Source organism: Indicator indicator, chromosome 11 (genome assembly GCF_027791375.1).
Source record: "Indicator indicator isolate 239-I01 chromosome 11, UM_Iind_1.1, whole genome shotgun sequence".
NCBI lineage: Eukaryota > Metazoa > Chordata > Aves > Piciformes > Indicatoridae > Indicator > Indicator indicator.
The window spans coordinates 22,184,829-22,203,082 of record NC_072020.1 but is presented as its reverse complement, the minus strand read 5'-3'; the positions used below and the strand labels follow the sequence as shown (position 1 = coordinate 22,203,082).

At 39.1% G+C, this 18,254-nt stretch overlaps 1 protein-coding gene across 7 annotated transcripts in view; it reads left to right on the top strand.

Annotated features, from left to right (window-relative positions):
• Window positions 1–4,331, top strand: part of ETV1 (ETS variant transcription factor 1) — a 64,014-nt gene extending 59,683 nt beyond the window's left edge. For all 7 annotated transcript variants that reach the window (XM_054384729.1, XM_054384730.1, XM_054384731.1 and 4 more), the window contains 2 exons: window positions 866–967; window positions 4,110–4,331. In XM_054384729.1, coding sequence (XP_054240704.1) covers window positions 866–967; window positions 4,110–4,331 — 324 coding nt within the window. The remainder of the gene's footprint in view (window positions 1–865; window positions 968–4,109) is intronic.
• Window positions 4,332–18,254: the final 13,923 nt, after the last annotated feature.

The following is an 18,254-nucleotide window of genomic DNA, read 5'->3' as shown; positions in this document are numbered from 1 at the left end:
CAACAGCTGATGATAATATCAGGTGGAGGATAAGCAGTTAAGCTTTTTAAACAAAAGGTCTCTTTGTCTAGAACTACTTTTGGCAGTAAAACAGGAAGTGTAAAGGCAAGTAGAAATCGTAAGTCAGAGCAGAAGATATACTGTTCTCTATGGAATGGCTTCACAAGTTGCTTGCAACTCCTTGTTTGATTATTGTTTTCTAAGGGAAATTATGCAATTGCAGCAATGAAATTTCTGTCTCATTCTTTATACTACCTTAGAGTTCTTCCAAGCAATTACCCTACCTCCTCTGATAATTCATTTTCTTTGCTGAAGTAATATTTAAGAGTGGGAGTTGGCTTTTGACTTATATCTCCTAATAATCTCAACTTTGCTGTCTTTCCAAGTACAGCCTGTATTAGTTGATGAACTAAGAGTGTATACATGTGTCTTTAGTATAACTTAAGTGTTCCCACAGCAAGTAAAACACAGGAATAGGACAATTATCCACAGCATCAGACTAAAGGAAAGTTTTCATCTATCATGGACGTTTTCTGGTGGAACTTGATACATACTTTTTGTGTATCATCTCTATATATAGCTTTATTTTTTCATTGATTTACTTCATTACGAAAAAACAAAAACACCCCCAAGCCTCTACCACATTTGCAAATAAGTATCTGCTTCAAGTGAAATGGATGACTGTGTGTCCAATTAAAAATCATAGTAGTCCATGTGAAATTCAGGTCATGGCAGCCTGTTCTCTTGTGATTATTCATTGCACCTGCCGAGTTCCCCATCCTCCATCCCCAGATAAAGTGTCTGATGATAAGATCTGCTTGTTAAATGCATTTAACAAATGAGTGCTAATCCATTTTTGTGGCAGGTGGCTCGTCGCTGGGGGATTCAGAAAAATAGGCCAGCTATGAACTATGATAAACTTAGCCGATCACTTCGCTATTACTACGAAAAGGGAATCATGCAGAAGGTGAGTAGTGGATTTTGTATTAAATTTCACCAGTGTTACATGTTAATCCATAAGACAGTTTACAAGGAGTGCTAGTAACTGTGTTGCTTAGGTGGGTTTTTCATCTATTTAGGCCAGACACAAAGCTTTTTTCCAGCATATGCATCAAGGTATTTTTTTCTATGTAAAAAAGGTCTGTGGTTTCAGTTCACACAAGGCACATCGTGATTACAGGGAAAGAGGTAACATTCAAAAATATCCAAAAGAGCTTCCTGGCACCTGGGAAAGGCAAACAGTAGAGTATGGCATGAATAATGTTTTGCAGATCTAAATTAGCTGCCTAGTGCTTGGGTACCGTGGTAAGTGCAAGATAGGGGAGAAAAATTATATCCATTAACATACCAAATATGTTAATATTTTACCAATAGTGTTGTAATAATACCATTTAAAAGTGTAATTTAATATTTTATAATAGACTGAATTACAGAAAATATTTAACAATAACTTATGTATAACAGTCTGGTTTTGCTGACAATATTCAACCTGTTCTTCTACTGTGGCTTGCTGATTTATGTGTATATGCATGTAAGTCTTGTTACGTAGTACCACGTAGATTGACTGAGAAATCAATAGGAGAGACTTGTCTGCTGCCATCTACAAAACTGGCAGGTGTGATCAAAGATCGTAATGAACACCTTATGCTGTAAAACTTCTTCCCTATCTTTTCACATTAGTTTTGTGACCAGTGATGACTAACATGTTTAAACCTGCCATTTGCCAGTTCCTTGAACAGAAGCAATGCTCTCAGCTCAAGTTACTGGACAGCTTTTCCAGTAGGCTTCATGAAGTCTTGGTTTGGAGTTGCCTGTTAAAAGTTCTCTTGCTTTGTTGATAGGATTGTTGTCACTATCCACCTTGGGCAACAATTTGGACTAGTGTTGGCTTATGGTACTTAAGTAGCACAGTGCCTCATCCCTTTTTTATGTGTCACATAACTGTGTATTGAGCCTTTGTAAAATGGACTGGAGACAAGGCCTCCTTGGGGAGAAACAGAAAGGTTGATTTTACTGGGTGGTGCTTCAGGCAGAAAAGTTCCTTATTGTCAGTTACAGCTCAGCTGCATAGGCAGCTGTGCCGGCACAGTTCAAAGGCAGCAGACAGGCAAGAATAAATAGCAAAAAGAGGGAAACAAGCTGAAAAGGTGGGGATGGGATACTGTAAGGCTGATAATACTGTCCAACCCACACATGCATTTAATATGGAAAGTTTCCATGTACTTCTGACATATCTAGCTTGATACCTCTTTATTTTTTTTACTACTTTATTACCCATGAGAACACAACTTAAAAAGCTAGTTTAGATGCTTATTTCTCTGACATAGCAATGTTGTAGGTTTGCCCCCTGGGATCACCCTATGTGGCCAGTTAGTATATGTTTAAAAACCAGTGGTGGTTGTAGATTCATATTGTTTTTTCGCTGTAAGATTTGTATGGACAGTTCCCCCCCTTTTGTTTTAAGTTAATCAATGATAACAGGTTATGCAATTGCCCGGTTTCTGAATTCAGCCTTCAGTCTGTTGAACTTGCTGGCATTAACTTGATAAAAACCATTCTACTGCAGATACAGCCTCTACCAAAACTTTGCATTACTTATAGAGTAAATAAGCTGAAAATGTAAGACTTCACACTTTTTATGTACCCATAAATAGTGACATGCTAGGTGGAGTTACAAGAAGTACACAGTATGACCTTTATTTTAAAATAACTTTAATAAATCATGTTTCATATTCTTAAATATTATTTTTTTTAATAAGATGCTTGAGAAGACTCTTCAATGACTTTATTTTTAAAAAGAAGGCAATGAAGAGAGACTGAGAGACCTGGGGCTGTTTAGTCTGGAGAAGACTGAGAGGGGATCTGATCAATATCTATAATATCTGAGGGGTGGGGGTCAAGTGGAGGAGGCCAATCTCTTTTTGGTGGTGTGCTATAATAAGACAAGGAACAACGGATACAAACTTGGACTTAGAAGGTTTCACCTCAACATGAGGAGGAAATTCTTTACAGTGAAGGTGATGGAGCACTGGACCAGTGAGGTTCTGGAATCTCTTTCTCTGGAGACTTTCAAAACCCTTCTGGATACATTCCTGTGCAGACTACCCTGGGTCTTTTGTCAGGGGGGTTGTATTCGATGATCTCTGGAGGTCCCTTCCAACCTCTCACATTCTGTGATTTTGTAATTCCATGAATTCTGTATTGTTTTTATCATTCTTTAGCTTTTAGGAAGATGAAATACAGGCATACAGTGCTGTTTCTGAGTAAGGGAAAACTTTAGAATCTTTGGACAAATGGCCCCTCCATAAGCAAATCCAAATGTCCCAGCTTTGCATGAGCAATTGTTAAGTACATATTAGCCTACGTATTTGCTTACGCTGTCCGTGTACAATCAGCGTGCTGTATAACTTAAGTGCTTTTGTACGTAAGTATGAATCAATCCCTGTAAAATGAAATGCAGATCTCCATCAGGCAGCGTAGTTCTTTTTTCCACTTCGCACACAGACTGTTGGACTTAGTCATTTTATTTTGCAACTCTAGTGACAATTTGTTTACATCTTCCAATAAGAACAGTTCTCTTTGTGGTTAAGTATAGGAAATGATCACAAACAAATGTTTAGAAGTAGAATGCCTAGTCCATCTTCCAACAGGATATCACGTGTGGCGAAGTCAGAAGTGTTCTGCACAGTCTACTTCTGCAGATCCATGTGGTCTGTGCTAAGGCATTGCCTTACCAGTTCTGCTGTTGCAGTATTAATTGCATAGCAAAGGTGAGGTGATAGAACAAGGGCTAATGCTTCAAACCAGAAGACACTAGATTGAGATTAGACATGAAGAAGAAACTCCTCACCATGAGAGTAGTGAGGCACTGGAACAGGTTGCCCAGAGGAGTTGTGGAGGCTCCAGCCCTGGAAGTATTCAAATCCAGGTTGTATAAGGCCTTGAGTAACCTGGTCTAGTAGGTGGTGGTGTGCTTGCCTATGGCAGGGAGGTTGAGACGGGTTGATGTTGAAAGTTCTTTCCAACCTAAACCATTTTGTGATTCTATGTTGAACTTAGAGTTGCAAAACTAAAACACTGCACCTTTTTCTCCTTTCTGTTGTCTTAAGGTGGCTGGAGAAAGATATGTCTACAAGTTTGTGTGTGACCCTGAAGCGCTTTTCTCCATGGCTTTTCCAGACAACCAGCGCCCCTTACTGAAGACTGACATGGAGCGCCACATCAATGAGGAGGACACTGTGCCTCTGTCCCACTTTGATGAGAGCATGGTCTACATGCAGGACGGTGGCTGCTGCAACACCCACCCCTATAACGAAGGCTATGTCTATTAACAACAGTGACAGTGAAGGGGGTGTTTTCTCCCTCCTTTAGGCTTCTCCTCTTTCACAAGACCAAGAGGAAAGCTGAATCGACTTCAGTTTGTTTTTTAAATAGTACACTAAAAGGGGCTTTTCCTGTTGCATTACTCCTATGGTCTGCCATGGACAGCGCACTTTATTTGAAAGGGGAGGGTTGGAACCTAAACGTTATTCTGTGTAACAGGAGGAAAAGGGTGGGTTTGCTTTTTACTTAAGTTTGGGAAGGGAACAACGTACAGGTTTTAAGTACAAAAAGAAAAAAAAGCTATATCATGTCTGTTTTGTTTCATATCAGCATAAGATATTGTACATTTTCTCTGGGTATCCGTAGTACAGTTAATTCTCATTGTGCAAAATAACCACTTGATGATGGTATCAGCACAGCATGCCTAGGGCATTTGTTTCTTGCCATTCTTAATTGTATTTCTGCAGTTATAAAAGAGACGCAAAGCATATACCACAGCATTTAATTTAGAAGCTTGCAGTGGCAGACCTTGCACATTGCCTCTGAATACAGCCTGATACTCAAGAGAATTTTTGTTTCTTATTTTCCTCTGTGGCCTCAAAAAAAAAAAAATCTTGTTTAATGACAGAGTGGCCATAAGCACAGTGACCAAGCAGCAAAATCCCTGACCTGAGACTGTGAGCCATGTGCTCTATCTGGTGCCCTGTTGCTATACATATATGGCCCATGCAATGGCTTAGACCTTTCAAGATCCATTTGAGGGTAGTAATGACATGTGGTAGGCTTTCTGATGATCATGTCAGCATTAAATACAGGATCATGATGGGGAGGGAGAAAACGTTTTGTATCCTTCCATTTCCTTTGGTCCATAAATAAGTTATTTAATCAATAGGAATTAACTGTACTAAGTCACATATCTAATTATGCTGTTTAGACACAGCAAGCACTCCTTGGGAAAAATATCCAATACACTAAATAGGTACTTTAGTAATTTTTAGACACGGTACCCATTAATATGCATTTAAACCTTTTACTGCTGTGTTATGTTGATAACATATATAAATACTAGATAATGCTAATGCTTCTGCTGCTGTCTTTTTCTGTAATATTCTCTTTGATGCTGAATTTACTATGACCATTTATAAGCAATGCTGTAACTACAGGTAGCATTTCAGGACAAAATAGATGACTTGAACCATTTATTGCTTAGAAAATCGCTTAGGCCATAGCTGTGCTATAAGCAGCTTTTACGTGCATCCACAAATGACTAGTAAGCTTCAGCTTGCTAAGGAAAGCTCTGCAGAACCTTTTGTAATTTTCGGTGGAACGGAGACTTAAACGAACTGTCAAAGAATTACCATGAAGTCGCTGTATGACGTTGTAGTGCTGGCACTGATGTTACCAATCTACTTGTTTTGGACACTAAATGTAAATGTGATCAGATAACGCTCGGAAGACAATTTAAATTTTGAGGGTCGGGTTGGTGGTTTTTGTTTGTTGGGTTTTTTTTTGTTTGTTTGTTTTGTTTTTGTTAGGTGGTGGTATTATTTTTTTTCAAATGGTTTTATTTTATGAGAGGGGAAATCTGGAACACAAGCCACACACGCTGTTCTCTATGTAAAACAAGGAAGCCCTAGCAAAACTCCAAACGTTATAAATATTTATGAGCACCTTTTCTGGAATATACTGTTTCCTAGTGTGAAGGCAGAGGGAGAAGGGGGTAAGATCTGGATTTCTTTTTTGGCCCAGTGAAATGTAAATAGGTGTTACATGGAGTGCCTCATTTTTCTGTATTCCTGAGAAATGGGAGGAAAATGAATGCATAATCATACAACAAGAATAATTTTCATTCTAGTGGATGGAATTCCAAGACAATCCTAGGTGGTGGGTTAATTTTTCATCTCTGTCAATTAAGACAGTAGTTAAGATAGGAATATTTTAATATGCAATTAATCAAAAATAGGGAGTTAGTGGTCACTAGAAACCACAGGTGCATTACAAAAACCATTTGGGCAGGTATTTAATTTACTCAGATTCATAAGACAACATGGGAGTGTATGTATGCCTTAATATGCCACCTAGTTCTGTCATTCCTAAGTCTCAATGGCACTTATATTTTCACTGATCAGCCCGGAATCAGAAGTCTAAAATTTCAGAATTAGCAAAAAAAAGGAAAGAGAAAAGGTTGAGTAAGATTGTTTTGAAACAAACTGTGGTTTCCATTGAAATAAGGTTCAAATGAAACATGCTTTGATGAAAAGTCCTTGGATTGGTTTTGATTCTTTGATGTCAGTACAAAGCGCCTCTTGCCTGTGGCAGGATGTGGGTATTTGGGAAAGGGGTTGGACAAAAAAGGGAAAAAAAAAGGAAGAAAGTGCATCAAATGTGTAATATTTAAGAAGAAATATATATATTTATCTGTGTACGGTAGTGACTCACTGAACAAAACAAGCAATCAGATTGACATTACATGATCTCTCAGCAGAAGATACAAAAGTCTTCACTGAACTGATTAACCCTTTTTAAAATGTACCTAAGAGGTTTATTTAAAATCTGTTTTTATTCCACTTTTTTGTTTGTTTGGGTTTTTTTTTTCTTTTTGTTTTTTTGTTTGTTTGTTTGTTTGGGGTTTTCAGGTAGAATAATAAATCTGGCAGCTGATTTCTGCAAGATTGTTGTGTATTGGATTCCTAACCATTTGGACTGGAGAGGCCCCTACAGTAAGATTCTACTTTTGGAAGATCAGAGGATGATCTGATGATGGTCTGTTCCCAGTGCCTAAAATGGCTTCCTGCAATATGGAACAAAAAAATCCCAAAAAAACCCCAAAACACAAAAAACCAACAACAAACACAACAAAAAAGGAAGTGAAGAGTATGAACAACTCATGTGAGTGTATGCATGAGTTCTAACCAGGAGTTGGACTGCCACAGCATCCTGTTTGACTGACAAAAGGAGGAGGTTGGTCTATGTAAATGTAGAAAAAGACTGATTCTAAGAACACTTAACACATTTTCACAGGGCATTTTAATACCATACTGAATTTTAGTGTGGGGTGTTAGGGGCTGGGATGAAGGTGTTTGTTTTTTCATTTGATTGGCTGGGGTTTGTTTTTGGTTTTGCTTTCATACTGTGACACAAGTGGACAGAAAATGCAGGCTGCACCTTTCTTTTTAGGAGGAGCTGTAATGGAGTTGGCTTGTGTGTGTGTGTTTGCTTGTGTGTCTTTGCTACCCAGAGCAGTGCTACTATGAAGCAAATCCAGGAGGCATCGCTGCAAGACGCACACAGGCATGGTAGGGCTGCAGGATGCTTGGGTTTCCTCTGCTGTGACAGGTTGTGCTGAATTAGGTAAAGACGTGGCATATCCCCTCAGAATCCAGTTGAGAGAGTTAAGATTACAAGTTTAGGGCAATGTGTAAATTTTGCTTTTAGGGATGTGACTTACCATGACACAAAGGCTGAGCCTTTTCTGTCGAAGGTCACACAGGTCAGACTTGCCCACACAGCAACTATGGTGCAAATCTTCATATTGCATTCTCTGAAAGCATGAATTGCATGTGCTTGTCAGACCAAGTCAGTTGGCTGCTTTGGTAACCAGTGGATACAAAAACATTAAGGATTGTTTTTCCAGTAATTCCCTGTGAAGAGGCCTTTCCTCACAATCTTTGCATCTGACATTCTCTTGGACTTGAAGCTATTCTCCAGGGATTAGTGATTAGAGTTTTATTGCCCCTTACATCTGACTTGCACTGCAAGTCCACCTTCAGAGCACAGTATCATCTGGTAAATAGTTTTGCCTTGTGTGTGGGGTTTTTTGGTTGGTTGGGTTTTTGTTGGGTTTTGCTGTTTTTGAACAGTAGGAAATAGATCAATGTGTGCAAAAGGTATTAGGAGGAAAACTTGGAATCCTTAATGGCTGTACATTCTCCTCTGAAGAGTGTTAGCTTCAGGTCGCTTACTACAGCTAATAGTACCAATGAACAGCCCTGTTGAGTGCTCACATTAATAGCACTGAGGACTTTTCCAAATAATCTTCAAAGATATTGGGATTCTTAATGTGATACCTTGCATTCTAAGAATCATCACTTTGAAATACCCCTTGGATCTAGATGTAAAAGCCTAGAAGATTAGTTTCAATCCTCTTCTCTGGTTGGTTGAGTTGGTTGGTTTGTGGTTTGTTTTAGGGTTTTGGGTTTTTTTTTTGCTTGTTTGTTTTTTTTTTTTTTTTTTTTTGGGTGGGGATGTGTTTTTTGATTGGTTTGGCTCTTATCAGAGGCTACTCAGCTTGGAAAGGAAAGAGCAGCTGGGATTGGGTGCCTGTGCCTCAAAATTCCAAAAGTCCCCTGTGTTTTGCTCAGATACCAGATTGAGAACAAGCATCTGCAATACGCTAACTGAGCCCTGGCCCTCCTTGTTCGCTTACGGAAGAAGGAACCACAGTGCATCATTTTCTGCTACTTCTGCTGCAGGAGTGGTAATCTCTGGCAGAGCAAAGGGATGGAAACCTAGGGACTAGCATTTTAAAACTGCAAGATTACCCAGAGGATGTTGGTCAGATCCTTGGGAATCATAAATGCATCAACAAATTGCGGTACTTTACCACCCAGCTTTCATGACTGTGTAGGTAGGTCAAGTTAACTTCATCTTTTACTTTAGGAGGTTGAAATACTTGTTTCCCTCTTAAACAGCAATTTAATTTCTGTGGGAAGGAAATATCTGTGCCATCTTCTTATGTAATAGTCTGAAAATGCCTATGAAGAGTCTCGTTGACATTTTCCCAAAGAACTATTTTTGTGTGAAAATGACACCACAAACATCACTAAAAGAAGGGGTAAATAAACTCCAAGAAGGTATCCATGCATCATCTTCTCCAAAACTGTAGTGTTACCTACCCTAGAAGTGTATCATGTATAATATCATATATAATACTGCTTCAGTGTGATCCTTATTACATACTTTCATTGGACAGACCTCAGAAATACACAGAGTACCCTGAAGGGGTTTTGTAAGATGAGCTTTCTGCTGTTAATAGAGGTTACAGGAAGGTACCCCTGAGGCAGGGTCACAAGCTCTTGGATCTGGTAAACTGTAATTCTGTCTGCTCTTGCAAAGCTCTGTGGACGTTTCTGCCCATGTCCATGCTTTTTAGTTGCATGGTAGAGAGGTAATTACAGCCACTGTTTGCAACTGGGGTTTAGTTTTATTTTTTCCTCATAGTTATGAGTATCTGTGATTTGTTTTGTTTCAGAAGAAATTCTTCTCCGTATCTCCGCACTCTAGGTAACCAGGTAGATACTTGGCATCCAAAATAGCAGTTCTGCTATGGCAGTTCCTTGCTGCTGCCCTAAACAAGAAAGGGTAGAGAAGATTTCACCATTTTCTTTCCTCCTCCATGATAGGAAGCAACTGATCTATCAGCTGGTTCTATCAGCAGGAAGAAGCTCTTTACAGTGCAGGTTGTGAAATACTGGAACAGGTTGCCCAGAGAGGCGGTGGAGGCCCATCCTTGGAGATGTTCAGGGCCAAACTTGATGGGGCCCTGAGCAACCTCAGCTGGTTAAACATGTCCCTGCTTACTAGTGGGAGGTTGGGCTAGATAACCTTCGAGGGTCCTTTCCAATCTGATGCATTCTATGATTCTGTCTCCAGGTAGTTTAAACCAATTCTTTATTTGCTTCTGAACTGAGTTAGCCTGGTTATTGTTAATGTGGGAGGGGGATTCCAACTCCCCACACCACAACAATCATCCATGATAATTGAGTGAACAGTGTGCTCCATAGTATAGTAGTACTTTATAGAAGCTCAATTGCAGAGGGAGTTGCTTTCTAAGATGTCTTTCAGTCAAAGCCTTGCATGGGGAGTGGCATGCAGCTACTCAACCTAAACAGAGACACAATAAGGTGTTTGGCAGGGGCACCTGCTCCTAAGAGTTTGAGACATTTACTGAAATAGGCAGTTATAGCAGCTGCCTGGATCACTGGGGTGGGGCTGCCTTGGAAGACCTGGTGAGGAGATCTGTATGCATGGAGAAGGCTAGAAAGTCTATGAGCCCTGCATGCCTAGTTGTGGCTCAGGGACAGGGTAAAGTCTGTTGGGCTCAATCTGGCCCTACCAAGTAGCTCATCCAGAGCTGATTAGTACAGGAAGGAGGAGGTTATATGGCTGACAGAGTAAATCAAAGAAGTAATTATTTGAAAGACATGCTGCAGGAGAATCATAAGAAATGATGGAAAGTAATAAACTCTGCAAACAGCAGTGTTAAGACCCCAGTGCTTGTGGAGTGCTTCAGGAAAAGGAAGAAAGTAAAACACAGAAAAGGACAGTAATATTAGATGAGAACAACAGGAGTCAAATCATGAACTGCATTAGGGGACCTGGAAGATTGCAGTGTTTTAGATAAGGAAGGGACTAAGATAAGTACAGGGTCAGTAAACTGAGATAAGAGCAAGAGAGAGAAGGTAATTGGAGGCAGTGCACTTTGTGGTCAGTGGGCCAAATATGTTAGACTAACAGAGGTGCACCAGGGATGCGTTTGGCCCCAGTAGTACATCCCCAAGGACAGGAGTATCAGAACTGACTTTGGAGTGATTGCTGATAATTTAGTGAAACCATCTGCACAGCATGTGATAGCTCTTAAAAGAGCAAACAAGACACTGGGATATGCAGAGAGTGTTCTGGACTATAAATGCAGGGACTTTATTGTCCCACTGTATTAAAAAACAAACAAACAAAACAACCACCTTATAGGATAATAGGTCAAATAGGTCAGATTGTGAGTTGGTGTAAATCTGCTTTGTTTACTGGAAGTCAGCTAAGAGGCTTTGTGCTAGCAGTCTGTGTCCTGTCTAGCATGGTATATACACAGGGCACTTTTACTTGCTACCTTATTCAGAAAGATTTACAAATGATCAAACCTTGGGGTGTAGCATGAGGCCAATAATAGATGAAATTAAATAAACGTTTATGTCTTCTGAAATCTGTTGATATAACCAACTTGTTCCATTTTTGTCTAAACCTCTCTGCTGGAGCTCCATGTACCCCTTTAATACTTCTGGTTATCTTTTGTGACCAGTGCTGGTAGACTGTAGGTGCTGGAGTTCCTGCTACAGGTGGCTCAGTGTTGCTATCTGCAAAGGTGGCTGGGATTTGTAGGGCTGCCTTCACAGCTGTCCATGAGGATCATGTGGACATTTAGAAGTCTTAAGGCATGCACGAAGCTTCCAACCGTTCTCGGGACAAGCAAATACCAGGTGCATTGCAAACTTAGCCATAAAGGCAGACTTGCAAAAGTATTTCAGCTGGTGCTCTGCTCCATGTTACAAGGCTCTGTGAGCCCAGCCATAAGTATCTAGCATGTGTAAGGGCCTCTACAAAATATTTCAAAAGCTGGTCAACTGAATCAGGGCTTCTCTGCTTCCTGCAGGAATCAAATGGTGGACAAACAAAGTGAGTGAAGACCTAGATCTGCATCTACACAAAAACAAAATAAAGAATGCTTTCCTGTTACAGTTTTAGAGTTGCAGTGTGACACTGCAGGAGGGAGCTCATAGGCAGTAAGACTATTCTTTGTAGTCCAGAATAGATATCTGCACCCAGAAAAAACCTTCCAGTTTTATGCAGTGCATGCATATGCCTGCTCAGCATTCAAGCTTTCATGAATTTGGGTTTTGGTGTTGAATTCTTCCTGGTACATAGGGGAATATTCTGCTCAGTTACAAATTATCTTTTGGACACTACAATGCTCTGCTTTATAGTATGTAAAGTTTCTTTGTGAATCTAGCCTTAACTGCTGAAGAAGCATTGCCACATAAGGAAAGGTTGATTCCTGGAACTGTAGCATCCATAAAACTGAATAGTTTCTGTGATCATGATCCAGCTTTGGGTAAATGACGTAGCTTGGCTGTAGCAAAACCAGTCCTTGAACCTCAACTTGGTGTATCAATGCTTTATGATCAGGAAGCCCCTAATATAGAAACTGTCAGACCTTCAAAGGTTATGCTGAAATCACCCTCTTGTCATACTCTCTAAACAGTCATGCTGGTCTATCCTGGTATGGATGGACCTTTGGCTACAGGTGACTCCTGGAAGTGAGTATTATTTGAAATGAAGCAACAAAGTTCTGGTGTCACAATTTAGTGTTTTGTATACTGCATTTCGTGTGAGTCCTGTGATGTAAATGATGTAACATAACTGACTTAAGTAGTTGGGGTGTTTTTACACTAAATCTGTAAATTTGAACCTGGAATCCTTTGCCTCTAGGATTTAGTTTCCTTCTTAACAAACACACCCTTTACAAAGAGCCGTTGTCAACTTGTGGTGATTACTAAACTGCTGACACTGGGGTCAGAGCTTTTTTTTAAAGGGAGAAGAGAAATATTGCTGCATTTGTGTTTAACTGGGAACTGCATGTCTTTCAGAAAAAGAAAGAAAATAATTGACCAATTAGTGGGTGATATGCCCATTTTAGATTCCTGCCACTTAACACCTTATATGTCACCCATGATGTTTTCTCTTTGTGTGGCGGTTTTTTGCTGAGGCTATTTAGTAACATACTGGGTTGAAGCAGGACTTGGAAGTAAAACCCCCTAAAATAAGGAGAGAGAGAAAAAAAGCCACACTAATGAATGTCTTTCCCTTCTCATATTGCCTCTAACTCTATCAATAACATATTCCATAATGCTCTAAGTTCCATCCTCAACAGATAACATTAAGCAGTACATATCCTAATCTCATCAAGACTCTTGCTTAAAACCTTAGGTGACTTCATGCATTTATATCAATTGTATCAACAGACTAGTGCATCTGACTCTGAAAGCAGGTGGGGATCCACAGATTTCTCATGGCAAAATGGCTTGGATTTTGATGGGATGGTTATGACAAACACAGACAGCAAGGGACACAAATCTCTTGAGTAAAATAATAATAAAAGCTCTGAAAATACTGTATATGTGGTGTCTTCAGTTAATACACTTTTTGGAAGGTAAGAGGCAGATTTATGTAGCTGATTTATGTTACTTGAGGGTGACCCTGTGCATAAACTGTAATGGGAAGTCAGTATTTCTGACAATTTTTATAAGAAGATCTAGCCAGGGAAGTGTGTCCTGCTGACTCATTGTCCCAAAATGGTAGCAGTCTAAAATATCATTGCAAGTGTGAGCTGAATTCTCATACAAGCCCTAAATGAGACAGACAGTAGTTCCATACATCAGGAGGACACAGTGTCAGATGTGGCTGTATCCAGTAAGCAAGAGCAAAGAAAGAATCCTGAAAGCATTAAGCGTAAATAAAAAAAGATTATAGCTTTCAGTCTTGCTGCAATTTGGCAACTGTGAGCTGTAAATTGTAACTCATGCAAAGTAAAAATTAGCGTGGAATGACTTAGATACATTTAATTCTAGGGCATCAAATGAGCTCAGGTTCTATTGGACTGCACACCTGGGACCCCCTTTCTATCTAGAGATGTAAGAACTCAGGCCAATGAACTTTTGTGCTATGTAAGGTTGCCCAGATAAGTCCATCTGGAATGCTTAACCAGATGTGTTAAAGATAAAAGGCACCACGATAAAAAAAATGCACCTCTATATGCAGCCAGGAATCAGTGCATAGACAGCAGCGTTATTGTTAAAGAAAGAGATCTGGAGGAGGTTATATATGTAGCAAAAAAGGACACCAGGAAAACCAAAACAGTCCAGTGTCTCAGGTTTTTAATATTTATACACGAATGGGATAGCTTCCTGGGCTGCTGTTTGTTTGTTTTTGTTGTCATTGTTTTCCTTTGTGTTTTGGTTTGGTTTATGACCTTATTTTGTCAAGGAAAAATAAGCTTCTCCTTAAAAATCTAATAGCTGTCAAACTTCCTAATATTTTTCCTTATTATTGTTGAAAGATAGAATTCAGATTGAAAGCTGAAGCCTGTAACCCATTCCTTACTGAATGCAGTTATTGCTGTACTATAATTACAGAATACATCATGGAGCAGTGTAGTATGATGTTTTCATTGACATGGATGTGAAGGAGATGTATTACCATTCCTAAGCTGCTTGTTATTTCCATGCTGTTTATTTGTGAAGGCAGAAGTACATTTTACAGCTCTTCCTCCCAAAATAAAAAAAGGCTTTTATAGCAACATTCTCAAGCATCTTTTATTTTCTCTGAGCCTCATATGCTGAAGTAAAAAAGAGAAAAACTATTCTTTTGATGTTTAGAAAATATTTAATAATGTTGCAGTCTTCATCATTTGCCTACCTGTGAAGTTAATGACTGTGATGGAAAGTCTGAAGTCCTGACAAATGATTTAAAAGTGGTATCAAGGTAAAATATCTTAGAGAAACAGCACAGATGTGTTAGTTACTGTTTGTGCAGTTTCATACTGAAAAGGCTTCTGTAAAGAAAAGTTATCAATGGATTCAGATATTTATATGATAGAGGTTGATGGTTCCTGTTTTGCCTTAATTACTTGCAGAAGCTGTGTTAATGTGGTTGAATCTGTCTCAAGTTGTTTCTTCCTCTTGTTGAAGCAACAAAAATCTTGATTATTTCTTGTCATGGGTTTCTATCTCTGAGGAAATCTAGAGGTGCCTCAGCAGTAGGCCTTCCCAAACCTTTTGCAATTGTGTTGTGCTTGTGGAAATGGAGAGAATGGCAATAGGAAGGAATAAAAACCTTTGACCTGCAAAAAAAAAAAAAAATCGATTTGGAAACATCTTTCTATTTTACTGTTATCATCTGTTTTCTGTGGAAAGACTCAAAAATAATCACCTCATCTTATACATTTATCATTATAAGATTATATGAAGCTCTAAAATGCCTTGAGAATGTGGGCTTTGAGGACTTCAAATTGTTATTTCCCTATCTGAAAAGCTCAGGGTCCAAAAGATGTCAGTTATGACATTCTGAATGATTTTCTAGAAAATGGTGGCTCTGAGTTTTAACCATATTAGTCTATTCTGATCTTTAGTCCGTTGTGATTTTGGATGGAATCTCCATATTTTGAGGGAAAAGGAGGGGAAACTTTCTGAGAAAGGAAAGGAAGATTAAATTTTCCAGAGTGCTGGAATGTGAGGTTGCTCAGTGGAGCAGGAAAAAGAAAGTTAAAAATACATGGATAATTACAGTTGACATATAGCTTTGTGATTTACTGCATGCATACTATTCATGTACAGAGACTCTATAGGCACTTTATATAATAGCCATGTAATTAATGTATACATTATTAATATATAAGTGCTTCTATTAAGAGATGTCATTAATGATCCTGCTGTTCTGAAGCCGTAACATAGTGTGATCCGCAGAAGACATTTGTTCTGGTCTGTCTAAATTAGACAAAGAAGAAAATGAAGTAAATTCTTCCCAGTACATAAAATCTGCTAATAAAACTATGATATTTCAGAAACCAGTCCCACTTCTTCAGGAAGGGCTCACACAGACTGATTTTTGGTGAGGCAGGTAGAAAAGATGTGGAAGTGGATAAAGGAATTCTTAAAATAAACTGATGACAGTCATATATCTAAGAACAGACTAGAGGGAGAACTGCACCACTCTACGATGTACTCAGAGTAAAAAAATATAAAACTTGTTGTTTCTCCTTTGTCCAGTCTCAAAATGGATGTGAAAATTAGAGAAGGACTGAGAAGCAGCTCTGAGGGGAAGATTTAACAGATTGTGGTTACTGCCATAAGAGAATCCATTTTATTTGCTACAAGTTTCTGCCTAACAATAGAAACATTTTCAGCTTCCCCTGAGAATTGTAAAACAGAATGTCTTCAGAAGACTTCAAAAAAAGAAGAATAATTAGTGAGTTTAAGGCTGAGTAAAATAATTATGACAAGTAGCAGAGACTTTAGGATTGCAAATGTAATTGACTCTGCCAAAAAAAGTTAGAAGAACATTTAGTCACAATGTTTTAATGCACACAACTCAAATGCTTTCTCTGAGTCTGCCTCATGGTCTAGAGCCCCTCTGCCCTTTTCTATACCCATACATAATGCATGCTTTCCTGAATGCACGAACATTCTCTGGACAGGTGGAAGCCTGAATTGTGAAGGGATGGAAATCAAGAGCCCAACACAATCTGAAGCATCATTTTTTTGGTCAATATTTTTCTGTCAGTAGAACTCACTTAATGGCTTGGTAAGATCTCCAGCACTTCACAATGGTTCTATTAATTCTGTTGTACAGTTTACATAGAACAGGACCCTGAAGTCTGTTGAATTGAACAGAACTGAGACAAAGATATCCTTACTCTACTTTGTTATCATATGGATGAAGCTAATTTTGTATGCCTTATTATTGGTCTTTTTGTGTTTACTTGCTATAAGGACACTGATTCACTCTGCCTCTGCCTTTTCTTTATACATTTATAGAGGGTGTGAATCTAGCAAGGTCAAATCAATCAGCTCAAATGCAAATGAAGGTAAGAAACAAAGAACTGGGATGTGCCATCCAGTTGTCTGCTGTCTTCTCCATGCAAATCCAAGAGTTTTTTTTCTTCAGTGGTGCTTTTTGAATTGTAACAGGCTATTGCTTGTTTTTATTCTCTGTCACCTGAAGAACACTGTAACCTGCTGGTTCTTCTCTTTAGATGAGAAAAGTTCTTCTTTGCTTTTTATCCCATGTGCTTCACTTGGCTTGGACTATTCCATGTTTTACAGTCTGTGGAAAACCTCCTTTTCAGGAAGCTAGGGCAGACATAGCAAGTTGTTCAGATGGGTTACAGATGGGTTAATGTCTTACTGAGAGTATTATAGCAGAGAAATAATACAAAAAATGCAAGTTTCTACAATGTTCAGTTTTGCAGATTTTCAGTTCTGTCCTTTGGATCGTGGTTTCTTCTTAAAAGAAAACAACTCTAAAAGATCTAAAAGTAATATTTTGTTTCAGGTCTTGGAATTTGGGGGATATTAGGCCACCTGCAATTGCATTTGAGAGGGACTGAAGTATATAGTTTATATATGTAAATATTTTTACTGAGCCTTGCTCAACTCACATTTTTCTTACTTCTTGATAGAGTCATAGCAATCTTTCTTCACGGGAGCATGTCCTGCTTATACCTGAAGTATTACTTGGGAGCAGCTCCCTAAGGAAATATTTGGTATCTGTTTTGTGACTTATACATTATAGAGCTTGTAAGAGAAGTATACAAATATGTTTGCATGAGAGATGGTGGGAAAAGCCAATTCCTTTGCTAGCATGTGTTTCAGCACATGATTAGCCTTCAGCCTTATTCAAAGTTATTTTAGAGGATGTTTCTTCATTAAAAGTCCCTCAACCTCATCTGAGTCAAGGCCACTTGTATAATTTGGAGATACAGCCTCATGAAAAGATAAGCAGTTACCTGAGATTCTCTATATTCCTCAGCAGTTATGAGCTTCCTGTCTGTGCTTAGTGATATACACATTTTCCACACAATATTATGGGATCGGGATCAGAAAGTGTATCTCCTGCTTTGGAGGTACATATTGAAATACAGGTGAGCAATGGTCCCAGAAGCATTCATCTGATCTGAAGCTGAATCCAGCTGCATCCAGTTCAGTGACTTGCATGCTGGATGCAATTTTCTACTTCACACACAGTCTCTAAGAAATTCTTCTGATTGGGTGCTATATGACACTCAATAAGAAGCAGAGCATCAGGCAAAGCTCCTGCACTGAATCCCAACCCCATCTTGGTTGCCTGCTGTGAAATTTAGCAGCCCTACAGTTCTTTCCTAGATTGGAGGTCAAGACAGCTGGCAGGAGTTTGGTGGGAAGGAAGAGATACATAGGTCCTGTGAAAAGTTCAGTGCAGTGCCAAGTATTCTACTCTGATGTTTTGGTTATACTCCTGTTTGAAACTCCCACAAAATGTCTTGTCATCTAACATATGGGCCAGTCCCTGATTGCTGCAGGAGTGCTGTCAGGACAGCCATCTACTTCTAAGCAGGACCCATA